We start from the raw sequence: 13700 nt of genomic DNA, 5'->3' as shown, positions 1-13700 counted from the left end.
TTTTCCCTTAACCGAGTCTAAAATGTGACAGGTTTTAAATCACATGAAGATTTTAGCAGAAGTAATTTATTTTGTTCAGTTTGTATCTATTATATCAGAACTGAACATGTAGCATCTAAACTATGCAGCTCTGGAATTACTATTCCTGATTTAGTTCTAGAGAACTTTAAACTCCAACAAGACCAAAGAGCTGTGCACAAAAATAATGAAACAGAAGTCGCATAATACAACAACTAACTGATATTGAAATCCTAAATCATTTAAAAATGATTTAAATATATAATTTCTAATAAAGGTACAAAGGAAAAAATAAAATGTTTAATAATTCAAAATCTATTAAAGTCAAAATTTGGAATAAAAAAAGTTTTAAGAAAATATTTTAAAACAGGTAAAATTAATTAATGGTTGCCACAAATTTAACATCAAAATTCATGAAGAAAATTTTTCTCTTTTACAGTTAATTTATTGCTAGTGACATCTGGAAAAAGTAAAAATATGTTAGTGCTGCTAAAATATATAATCAAATACTTTATTGTTGCAATGTTTTTCACTGACAATATTACATCAAATTAAACAGGAAGGTTTGCATCATCAAATATGATGGCTTTAATAATTCCATAATGACCGTCCAAATAATAGTATTAATTAACTATCTGTCCTTATTTACTTACAACCAGGGAAAATTTCATTTTACTTTTATTAAATGATACAAACTTTTTCTAGAGTAGTGACTTTGTCATTCATTTTATTCTTCATGCTTAACAGACATCAACTGAAAGCTTAAAATTTATAATTGTACCATAAAAATATTAATCTTGGATAGAGATGAGGCATATTTCATCCAGCTCTGGATTTTTGGGGAGAAACATTATTTTGCAACTTAATCTGTGAGAATATTATGTTTCTGAATAGATAAAACTGCAGTTTGTTGTCATCAGTAATAATATCCACTGTCACATACGTAGAAAATAAATGTCTCTTGTAATTGTAACTCTTTTATTCATTTCTGATTAATAATTAACAAAATATTACACACATTTTTAGTTTTAAAAGCAGTTAAGCTTGTCATCAAAGAATCAAAAACTAAAATCTGCATCAAACAGTTAATGTAAAGAACCATAATATCTGCATGGATATGTTGGATGTATTCTGGTAAATTTGAACAGTTCTCAACACATTTTCTAGTGATAACTTAAACTTTGGAAACATTAAATGTACAAACACTCAAACCTTTTCCGTCTTTGGAGAAGATCAGAGGAAGTTAAACATTTAGCTTTGAGCTCATTAGCTTGCAAGCTAAATATTATTTGCTAGCTAAATAATTAGTCAACTTACTATTTAGTGTTGTTGCCAACAAATTATTTATTTATTCATTATTTTTGCCTTTATTGATCATTTTCTTTGGAAACGTTTGGGTGTCTGATCAGTTTCTCTCAGCATTCCCTGATGTTATTGTCATTGCATCAGGACTTTTCATTATGGTGACACAGTCACTGACATGAAGAGCTGCTTTAGAGGAACGAGCCATTCATTCTGAATTAGTTCTGAATCTCTTTTGCAGGTTTGCTAGTTTCTGGTGGTGTGGAAATTTTCTTTAAAAATGAGTGAGGGGAAACTCAAGAACCAGAGAAAGAATATATTCTTAATCAGTGTTTATTCGAAGGCTTAACAGCGTTCGAAGTCTCTTCTCACTGAACGAAGTCAGGAGAGAGAGCACCGAGCAAAATACAGCTTACAGTTTTATAGGGAGATCAAGTAAGCTTAAGAGTGACTCATCTAATTCCTGTTCTAGGTTAAAAGTAATCTTGTCATGAAGTGGGGTTTGCAGTGGAGAGGAGAGACGCAGGTAGACCCAGGATGTAGATGAAAATGGTGATTTATTGATTAACAAATGCTCAGTCAAGGATGACAGGTGGCACAGAAGAGGGGTTAGCATACAGCTAATTACCAGTAGCAACTGAAGACACTGAAGACTGAATACGAAAGCTAAGCTAACCAGGACCATACAGTTCAACTGGCAAGCACGCAGTAGACAACAACTGACATAAGACGAGGACCCGAAAAGAGACAAAGACAACAGGTGGGTTTAAATGCACTGAGAGGGTGATCGAGGAACGAGACACAGCTGGGATCAGTCAACAGGGGAAGACGCAGAGACAGAAACTCACAAGTCAGAAACTGAACACAGAAAAACCTTACAGTAAATACACAGAAACACAGATCAGATAAGGGCAGCTACCAGATGTCCAAACCCAACAAGGGTGGGTGTAGGGGTGCTGGACAGGGGGCTAGAGTCCAGAAAACAAAAAACCCAATCCAAACAAAAAAACTACCCAACCAGGGTGGGTGAAAAACCAGGAGGCATGGAGGCAGGTCCGGCGGCCGTCACCGGCACAGGAAGTGGAGTCGAAGAGGCGGGTCCAGCGGTCGCCGCAGGAAGAGGAGTCGAGGAGGCGTTCCAGTGGTCGCCGTCGCCGCAGGAGGCCTTCAGGCCCGTGGGACCGGCTGGAGGCTCTGGAAGGCTGGCAGAGGGGCGGGCCGGCTGGAGCAGAGGGAAGCTCAGGAGGCGGAGGCTCGGATGGAGCACAGGGAAGCTCAGGAGGCGGAGGCTCAGGCAGAGCACAGGGAAGCTCGGACAGAGCACAGGGAAGCTCAGACGGAGCACAGGGAGCACTGGGAATCTAAAACTAAGTAGTGACTGTTCCTGTCAAGTATTCCTGGATTCTATGTTCGTAGTTATTCTCATTCTAATTCTTCTTCCATTTCTGGGCTGTACAATATTGATCTAAAAAGGCATCACTCCACAGTTTCTAACAAAATAAGCTAATAGATGGATAAAAGTAACTAAGTAGTGATTGTTCCTGTTAAGTATTTCTGGATTCAAGTTCATAGTTATTGCAATTCTAACAAAATAAAACAAAAAAGAGCATAGGTCAATAGGGCTAATGGCAACATTCAGACAAAACGAAGAAAACAGACGTGTGAAGGCGGTGACGTCACAGAGCCATGAAACCACGTTGCTGAGGCTCCTGACGAAGCGCAATAAAGATGTTGTTATTGGGTGCTGTGGTGGCACAGGAGCAAAGCCCAATCCATGTATTGAGGCTTTAGTTCTCATGCCGGTGGTTCGATTCCTGGCCTGGTGACATTTGTAGCATGTCTTCCCCCTCTCTCATAACCATCTTTCCTGTCAAACTACTTTCAAATAAAGGCCACAACAAAACCTTTAAAAAGAAAAAGATGTTATCAAGGCATGATGTCCTTGGGAGCACTCAGCTCCACAGCTGCATGGGTAACAGGAGGGGGTGAGGTGGGAAGAGCGTTATATTCACATATTTTCAAGGAGATTGGAAATATGCAGCCCTTCCAAGGCCACACGGGGAAAGCCAGTTCAGAAACAGAATGTCTTAGGTAGGGAAGATTATAAATTTCAGTCTTCCCTAAAGTCTCTCCGATACATTTCAGTTCCCAATCATCCACTTCTCCAAAATCAATTCCATTCTGTTAGTGAGTTTTAGAGTCCTGAGCTGGGCTGCGAGTCTCAGCAAATTTCACATCCAACTTGCGTCTCTTTCCACATCAACAGTCCGAGTGTTCTCTAGTTCGATCAAGTCCATCACAAATTTTTCGAAAATCCAGGAATCCACAAGCTCCAAACAGCAGAAATCCTGTTATCATGAATGAATCCAGGGTGAATCCTGCTGGGTGAGTCCCCACAGAACAAGAGGGCTCTCCTGTGCCCAGACTTCTCATCAAAACTTTGATCAATTGCATTGAGAGATCGGTTGACCAGATCTATAATTTGTAGATTCGGAGGATGTGCAAAGAAAAGCTAAAAAAATATAGATCAAGACAGGACAAAAACAGAGCACGCAGGGCAGGCAAGGGCAGGGAGGGAGCAGAGGAAAAAAGCGTCCGCCTTCACCGAGAGCAAGAGAGCAACCAAGTATCACCCATTTTCCCCTCTGTGCACCACCCAGGTCCTTTACCAGTATCAGGACCCAACTCATTATCTTGAGAAATAATGAGCTTTGGTTAAATATAAAATGGGGCTTTAATGCATAAAAATTATCAAATGTTGCAGAAATCCAAATGGATCAGATACAGAGGGATGCTCACCATCCAGCACTGGGCTCCACTCATCTCACCTTAGGGGTGACACCAAGTAGAACAAAGATTGTAACAAGTTCTGCCTATTTTCTCCTCATTCTGCTCCCTCTCTAAGGTCTTGGCCTGCCTTAATCAATTTTTGTTTATGTGTGAATGTCACCAGTCTTAAATGTTATGGTTATATCAGTGTGCAGCCATGTGCATGTGAGCAGATAAAACAGAGAAAATAAAAAGAGTCCTTTTGTCCATAACAAAGTGTTCCTTATCATTTTTTGTAACATTTCTTGTCTATAAAATCACAAGATTCATAGTTTCTTTTACGAAGAACATTTAGTTCCATTACACAAAATGAAAAACAGTGCAAGACATTCAGAACCAGTACAAAATAGAGGTTTTATTTCACTGCAACAATGTAACACACCAGTCAGTGCATATGATCACGTATCCAGACTTTTTCCACTCCATAACAAGCAGAGAGGCATATTCACTAATAGACTTCCTTATGATACCCTTCATCTCCGTCTCAGACAAGACCTCCTGCAGCTAATAATGTGCTGGTGCTAGGCATCGATAAGGCAAGCGAAACGGCTGGTCATCAGTCAAGTGAATGAGATGGACAAAATCCCTAGTGTCCCCACAATCCAGTTTTCCCCTGGAGAACACATCCTGGTAAGAAACCACAAGTTCAGCCAGCCTTCTCTTGAACTCATCTGACACCTCACAGCTCTCTATGTTGACGTCATGTAGACCACAGTCTCTCAGCATCTGTACAGGATCAGAACTGTAATGTGGTGAGCTTGTTCAAACAGTAGACTGGCGCAGTATCATAGGTTTGTCTTTTGGGTTGAGAACCTTCATAGGGACTGTTGGAATATTAATTTTATTATGCTAGTTTAATTCTAGAGTTAACTTTAACCATATGTTTAAATATTAGACAAAATCAACATTGTTTTGAGCAGGCCTAAATTGACATTAAAAGTAGGTTAATGATTCAATCAACATAATCTGATCAGTAGAATACTGTTCTTATTCATACTACCATGATTTGTTAAAAGTAGTTAAATTGTAGTTTTTATATTAAATCACAGCCCTGATCAGTATGCAAATCATGCATTAATTAGAAAATGTGTGTGCAACGGAAGTCGTCTTACAAATGTAGTTTAAACTTATCCTGTATGTTTTTGGAAGTTAAGTAAATGAGAACTCTGCAAATGTATATGTCTAGGGTCAAAGGACCATTAATATAAGTGTCTTAGCTTTCCTTTGAACCCAGCAACCATTCACAGAGACATGAAATATGCTTTTCTGAAGGCAAAACTTTCTCTGTGTTTAGCTTAGCGTTCAGGCCAGAGTCATAAAAAACACTCTGTCACACTTAGGCAAAGAAAGAAAGTTCATAAAGAAAGTTGTAAATCAAATAAAAGCCTTTGCATTGTTTGTACCAGGTAAAAGGCAACCCTTGTACATTACATTACAGAAAAGGAAGAACACGCCTCCTTAAGGCCCCAATATACTCTGGAGTACTTCAGTCCGCGCAGGCAAGGACTCGAAGCGGACGTCCGCCCGACATGTCCGCGCAAGGATAGATATTTATGACCGCGTACACTTACTGAGTGTCGCACAGTGAACTATATTGGATTATATTGGGGCCTTTAGAAAAAGCTGGGTTCCGGAACTTTAAAAGCGGATCATTGGGGTCTCCTCACATGTTCTCCAGGGATGGGTCCATTCTTGAAAATGTTTCCCAGTGTTTTCTTTTTGTATTTTGTCTTTTGTCTCATGTAATTATGTCTTGATTTATTGGTTTGTGATTTCTAGGATGAGTTGTGTGAGTTTATGCATCTGATTGTTCACTATATTCTGCCATGATTGTACGTAGAACAGCTCGTGTCTTTCTATTGTTTTTTTATGGTTCCGCTGATGCACATGACATTCATGGACCCAGGGAATGAGAAAAAACAATGAGCAGAAGGAGGTTTTTGATATATTATTATATATGATATATTGTGTAATTCTCTCAAAAGGACCCAACAATTCTCCCACATGGGTGTGACTATATGACCCACCAAAATCCACTGCAAAAACAGAAAATGAACCTAGTATTTTCAATATAGTTTCTAGTGTAAATCTCTCAGTTCACTTGAAATAAGGCAAAACCTACAAATAACTTTGCAGCCAAATTTAGGATCTGCTTGTTTTAAGTCAATTCCTTAAAATTGATGAAAGTTTGTGATTAATTGGTTGATTATTTAAGTTATAAGAGGGGAAATGTTTGGATATTAGTGAAATATTTTGTCAATGGAACAACTTTTTCAAGTTTCTTTAGAATGATTAGATGTTAAAGTTACTCTGTATGCAGATGACAGAGCAGATCAGTGTCCATCCTGTGATTGGACAGATCAGTGTCCGTCCTGTGATTGGACAGATCAGTGTCCATCCTGTGATTGGTGGCTTTCTCTCCAGCAGGAAGTTGTGAACATAGTTTAAAAGCTGCTGCAGGACTGCAGACAGTCACAGAAAGCTGGACCAGCAATGGCTCTGCTGAAGGTTCTGCTGCTGTTGGGGTTGGGTGAGTCAGAAACACTGGACACACTGGGGAAACTTCCTCTGGTTCCAGGGAGGCTGCTCCTCTCTGTGACTCTCAAACTTCCCTCTGATTCTGTTTCAGATTGAAACTTTTTTGCATATGAACTGTGATGCTTTTTAATCTTTAACTGTTTTCCCTTTTCTGCTCCAGCAGCCATGTTTGCACCTGGTTTCTGAATAAGGCCCTAATTTTTCTTCTTCAGGTGTTTCAGTGAACTCAGCCATTTCTCTGCAGAAGAGAGTCATTGGAGGTCATGACTGTGATGACACGGACCGGCATTATCATGTTCGGCTAGAAATGACCAATGGTACTCAAACGACCTTCTGTGGAGGATCTCTGATCCACCCTATGTGGATCCTGACTGCAGCTGCCTGCTGGAAGTCAGAGACGGGGTGGTAGGAAAGATTCATGAAGACCCTTTTATCTGCAAATGATCAGGTTTTCTGTGTGTTAATTATAATCTTATCTTTTCTGTAGGAATAATGTAGCAAAGTTAAATGTTCATCCACGGACTGCTAAACAGACGCATTTCAGAGCCATAGACCTTAATGTGGTTTATACTTCTGAAAACGGGAAGCATGAAATCATGTTGCTGAAGCTTCCGAGACCAGTTACAGGTGTCCCACTTGTTCCGCTACCAGACTGCAGTAAACGCCCTAAAGTGTAAGTCTTTCTCTGATCAAAAACATGACTTAAGGTTTTCTGTCTCCACTTCTCCATTCCTGCTGCCTCTGCTTCAGCACACCTGAGTCAGGTAATCAGGCCACCAGTTTATCTCAGGTGTGTTGGACCAGAGACACATGTAAAGGACCACAGGACACTGAGGACTGGAGGAGGACAGTCCTGTGTCAGAGTATGAAGTTCTTCATGGATTTATTTTCTATCCTTCCATTGTTCTTCATAACAATACATTTTCTACATTATCTTGTATTTTTACATTTTATTCTAATTGTGTTTCAGTGGTGCTATTGTTCAGCTGGCAGGAGAGGGAGCAACAACAACCGGCCCCAACAATCAGCGATGTGAGAGAAATATTAAAGTTATGAGAATAAAATCTTTGTTTCTGTCTCTACAGAGAAGGTTGAGTGAAGAACATGTTTATGATTCTCATGTTTCTCTCCAGTACCTAATGATGCTACTGCAACACGTCTTCAGTGTGTCAACATGGAAGTTGCTGGCAGTCCCCAATTTGTGGCCATTTATGGGCATGTATTTTCTGCTGCAGCACCAAGCAAGGATGTATCTCGTGTAAGTTTGATTCTTCAATATCTCTCTGCAGTGATTAGAAGACTTTTCTGTTTTACAACAGAAATAAATATATTAATATATTTTTTTCTACAGGGTGACGTTGGTTCAGCTGTGGTGTTCAACAACATGATATATGGTGTGATTACTCCAGTTGTACCAGAGCAAGCATTTCAGATTCGGGTTTTCATCACGGATGTGTGTGAATACATTGGGTGGATAAGAACAACAATTGGGCTTCAATAAAACAAACTCATGAAATATAACTCTCATCAAATTTCCTCTCAGATATAATTTCATTATAGTATCTTGATCAGTTTGATCCACATGTTTGTAGAATCAGAATAAATCAATAGTTTTGTTTTTTCTCATCTCACCTTGATCTCCCTAATGGATGTTTCTCTGTCTCAGAAATGAACAATAAATCAATAAATGCATGAAAAAGAAACATTTCCTGGCTGATCGTCTTTATATTCATGGTTCAGTTTGTTCAGTTGATATTTTCCCTGAACTGAGTCTAAAAATGTAACAAGTTTTAAATCACATGAAGGGGAACACCAGAAGTAATATATTTTGTTCACTTTGTATCTTTTATATCAGAACTGAACATGCAGCATCTAAACTCTGCAGCTCTGGAGTTACTATTCCTGATTTATTTCTAGAGAACTTTAAACTCCAACAAGACCAAAGAGCTGTGCACAAAAATAATGAAACAGAAGTCACATAAAACAACAACTAACTAATATTGAAATCCTAAATCATTTAAAATGATTTAAATATATCATTTCTAATAAAGGTACAAAGGAAAAAATTAAATGTTTAATACTTCAAAATCTATTACAGTATATCCTAAGTATATCCTCTCTAAGGTCTTGGCCTGCCTTAATCAATTTTTGTTTATGTGTGAATGTCACCAGTCTTAAATGTTATGGTTATTGTCAGTGTGCAGCCGTGTGCATGTAAGCAGATAAAACAGAGAAAATACAAAGAGTCCTTTTGTCCATAACAAAGTGTTCCTTCTCAATTACTTGTAACATTTCTTGTCTATAAAATCACAAGATTCATAGTTTCTTTTACGAAGAACATTTAGTTCCATTACACAAAATGAAAAACAGTGCAAGACATTCAGAACCAATACAAAATAGAGTTTTTTCACTGCAACAATGTAACACACCAGTCAGTGCATATGATCATGTATCAGTCAAGTGAATGAGATGGACAAAATCCCTAGTCTCCCCACAATCCAGTTTTCCCCTGGAGAACACATCCTGGTAAGAAACCACAAGTTCAGCCAGCCTTCTCTTGAACTCATCTGACAGCTCACAGCTCTCTATGTCGATGTCATGTAGACCACAGTCTCAGCATCTATACAGGATCAGAACTGTAATGTGGTGAGCTTGTTGAAACAGTAGAATGGCTGCAGTCCAGTTCAGAGTTCTGCTGACTAAACACAAAGTTCTCCACAGCAACACATAGGAAGATGTCAGCGATTTTAGCATTGCGGCGCAGTATCATAGGTTTGTCTATTGGGTTGAGAACCTTCCTAGAGACCCAACAATCCCCCCACATGGGTGTGACTCCCCGACCCACCAAAATGTTTTTGGGACTGGAATGAGCAGATGACGACTCGACGATCACAGTGCCCCCTAATGTCAGTGGTGCAGTGGACGGCAGCTTTCCCCAAACCACATACTCCTGGCGAGGAAGGAGGGTGACAGCCTGTCTGAGCCTACCTGTTCCAATCTTGTCAGGTAAAGCAGAGGTTGACCACTGTGAAACACAACTCAGCAGCTGCAAAATCTCTTCACACTCTGTGTTTGCAGGATCTGATGTAATGAGTTCCCAATACCTCGAATCAGTTTTCATTCTTTGAATAAGGGACACATTGCTACCAATGATTTAATCATGTTGCCCAGGTATCAAAAATGTTGGTACTGTAAATCTAAAATCATAGATCTCAATGTTCAACTCATAGGTGCACCGAGGCTGCATGAGAAGGCCTCCACACCCGACCACCACTGGGATTTTAAGAAGGTTCAGATCAATACCCACCGCTCTTAATTTTCTCTCTGCCTTCATGCTCAATGTGCATGACATACTCCCAGAGTCCAACATACCCTTCAGTGTAGATTAAACTGAGACTGAGGCATAAAACAAATCATTAGCTCTCTGAACTCAGTGTGACCCCAAGAAAACATAACAAAACTAAAGTAAATTTCTGCTATTTTGCAATCGTAGGTTCACTTAAATATTTACATTATGGAATGAATTCATTTATTCATTCATATTCAGATATTGCAACAGTGATGATAAAAATTTACTTAATAGATCTATAAATAAACTGGATGTATTTAGATGAAAAATAAACAGTACACACCTCTCCGTCAGGACATGACAAAAGGGGAGGGCCTAAGGGACACAAACCATTTAAAGACAAAACCACAGAAGAAGAAAAAAAAGGAGGGGCTTCCAGTCTTAAAGCAACATGGTTAAAATAATGACAGAGATTTTTTAAAGATGTTTCATTTCAGTAAGGAACAACATGAATTACCAAAAAAGAAAGACACTTTGTATACTACATAATGTACACTAGCATTGAGGCTAGCATGAAGAATAGCATGGAGGCTAGTATGGAAGCCAGCATGGAAGCTAGCAAAGATGCTAGCATGGAGGCTAGCTCTCCCACACCCTGAACATCTAAAGGCTTCACTTAAGATTAAGTTTTGTATTTTGTCGTTTAATATGTAGTGATTGATTGGAAAATATGTTTATTTTAAGGCTGATTGTTTGCTTTTGTTGAATTTTTAAAATGTTGTGGCATGGTTTGAGCCTGTTGCTAACAAAATATTTCACTTTGACCCTAAGTGCTGCTGTTCAGTCCCGACTTCACAAATGAATGAAAGTGATTAATGACTGTAAAAGCAAAGAATCATGGTTGATGAAAGAGGTTTGTGCCTTTAATAAAAAGTCACATCGGTTAATATTTTACCATAGGTTTCTTTTTTTAAATGTATTTTAAAAATCTGAATTGTTCTAATTTAATTGGGTACATTTCTGAGTTTTATTTTTTTGTTGTAAATTTTCATTTACAACAAATGCATTAGGTTCAGCACTGTGATGAAATAAAAGAAGCAAACCCTTTCCTATTTGTATAGATGGTGTTTGGAGAATTATCCTTTCTCCGTACTAAATTCTTGATGTATGAGGTTGAGTGGGTGGAAATCTTGATTTCCATTTATTATTAGCAAAATACAGCTGGTCTATAGTTCATGCTATTTTTAAAGGGATAGCAGAACAAAATGGCATCAAACAACAGTTTGTAATTGGGGCCTGCCCATGCAATCCATGGCAGGAACATATTGTTCTACACCAGGGGTCCCCAAACTTTTTCCTGTCAATTTGTAACAGAAAAAGTGTGAAGATTGCAGGAGTGCCTAAATGTAAAAATTTGTTGTTTTCCAGAAAGCACAATCAAATAACCCTCTCTGGGTTTTGCACAGAAAAAATCCAGGAAATAACACTATTTATGAAATAAATACCATATTTTTTCCAGACTATAAGCCGCACCGGACTATAAGCCAACACCCCAAAGTTTTTTTTAAAAAACCAGTAAACATATAAGCCACAGATATCTCTGCTGCTCCAAGTTTCCACAATGCAGCAGCAGCAGAGGGGGGCGGACACCCAAAATTTGAGTCATAACAGGTCAATTGAATATCACATTTATTACAGATGAAAAAGAAAAAGTAGCCAAGTTTAGATTTAACTGACCTGATTACGGTAGTTTCCGAACGGTAACTAACAGTAAAAGTGCTGATCCTTTGTGTCTGCTACTAGCATCTGCTAAATGAAAATAGGTGCTTTCTTCTTTGGATTTCAATGGCAGCTTGCATCCATTATTGTTGCACTACTGCCATCTACTAGATCCTAATATCTATACCTCAAATTCTCATACTGATCCCAGTATTATTTTTTTTTAAAAAAGAAAAATCTTCTTTTTCCCCTAAATGCTATTTAACTGATCAACAACATTCTCAAATTTCAATTCCCTATTAAAACCCAATTCCATTTTAACGGGCACTTTCTTCTTTTATTTCCAATTTTGACTTCCAAAGATTCAGTTCCTGCTAAAGAGCCCCCTGGCGGTTGAAGAAAAATCCACATATAAGCCGCACTGGGCGATAAGCCTCAAGGTTCAAAACTTAGGAAAAAAGTAGCGGCTTAGAGTCCGGAAAATACGGTATATGAAAAATAATCTAAATGCTCTCTAGTATTGTTCAGGGGGCCAGACCAAATGTGGAGGCGGGCCGGATCCGGCCCGCAGGCCATAGTTTGGGGACTACTGTTCTACACCTATCACCCTAAAGGCGGCTCAAACTGCTGCGTGTACCCCCACAAAAGTGGCATCAAACGTTCAGCTTCATCCCGAGAAGTGCACTATTATTTTTAGTGGGATCCTGAGTTAAATTGGTGACATAAATTGCGAAAAATGACAAAATCCCATTCAAGTCAATGGAGGCTCCGATCTGACTCATACACACACAGTCACAGCTACAGTGGTTAATTACCATAGCAACGGAGCCCAGGGCTCCAACTCTGAGCTGCAGGCTATTATGGTCTGTCTCGCAGCTCACCTACTCAGAGGGGCTGCCACTGCTGTGGTCCAAACCACAGTCTGAGAGGGACACAGCACATTTAAATACCAGAAGTACTTTGAAATGTTTGAGGTCAGGTCTTGCAATGCATTGGCTGCATATAATAATGACAGAGGTTTATTTCAAAATAAAAGAACCAAACCCTTTTCTATTTCTATAGATAGTGTTTGGAGAATTATCCTTTCTCCATGCTAGGTTCTTGATGTTTGAGATTGAAGATTAGTGAGTGAGTTGAATTCATGATTTCCATTTATTATTATTAAGATACAGCTGATCTATAGTTCATGCTATCTTTATGGACTAGCAGAACAAAATGGCATCAAACAACAGCTTGTAGTTCCCTTTGTTGGCCTCTATCTAAGCTATGCTGTGAATTGGTTGTTCCCTTATTTAATCTAGCCTTAGCTTTTGTGAGCATGTGATTTATGTGAATTCATCTATGTGTAAATGAGCATGCAAATAGCTAAAAGAGATTATTACACAGAATTATTTATTATCAACACAGGTCATTTTAACAGCTCAACAATGAACAAAATGATTCTACTTTTGGGAGCAAAGGCAGATGTGAATGTTTATGGATTGGAAACCAAACAATTTTACCTTTAAAAAACCCATCAACCTGAAAACAAGGAAGATTTGCTCTTCAGAAAATCAGTTTTATTTAATCAAGTTTATAATCACTTGAGCAAAACTCACTGCAAGCTTGTGTACTGTAAAAGCAGAAAACTTACTGGTTATTTGTGTCTTCTTTCTAATGTAAATCTCTCAGTTCACTTGAAATAAGGAAAAACATACAAGTAACTTTGCAGCCAAAATTAGAATCTGCTTGTTTTAAGTCAATTCCTTTATATTTATGAAAAAGTTCTTGTTTCATTGGCTGATCATTTAAATTATAAGAGGGGAAATGTTTGGATATTAGTGAAAAAATCTATCAATGGAACAAGAACATTTTTCAGGTTTCCTTGATGAGATGAGATGTTAAAGTTACTCTGTATGCAGATGACAGCGCAGACCAGTGTCTGTCCTGTGATTGGATGAATCAGAGTCCATCCTGTGATTGGACAGATCAGTGTCTGTCCTGTGATTGGTGGTTTTCTCTCCAG

General features: G+C 38.6%; 1 protein-coding gene across 1 annotated transcript; it reads left to right on the top strand.

Annotated features, from left to right (window-relative positions):
* The first annotated feature begins 6573 nt into the window (after positions 1-6573).
* Positions 6574-8392, top strand: LOC103477687 (kallikrein 1-related peptidase b27-like). Its single transcript, XM_008430953.2, has 6 exons — positions 6574-6679; positions 6900-7092; positions 7175-7360; positions 7658-7719; positions 7821-7945; positions 8039-8392. Exons 1-6 carry the CDS (start codon positions 6643-6645, stop codon positions 8186-8188), a joined length of 753 nt encoding a protein of 250 aa, XP_008429175.1. The 5' UTR covers positions 6574-6642; the 3' UTR covers positions 8189-8392.
* The last annotated feature ends 5308 nt before the right edge of the window (positions 8393-13700 follow it).

The sequence above is a fragment of the Poecilia reticulata genome, chromosome 16, assembly GCF_904066995.2.
Source record: "Poecilia reticulata chromosome 16, P_reticulata-male-v2, whole genome shotgun sequence".
NCBI classification, from domain to species: domain Eukaryota; kingdom Metazoa; phylum Chordata; class Actinopteri; order Cyprinodontiformes; family Poeciliidae; genus Poecilia; species Poecilia reticulata.
Note: the sequence above shows the minus strand (reverse complement) of the source record. Positions and strands in the feature narration are given on the sequence as shown.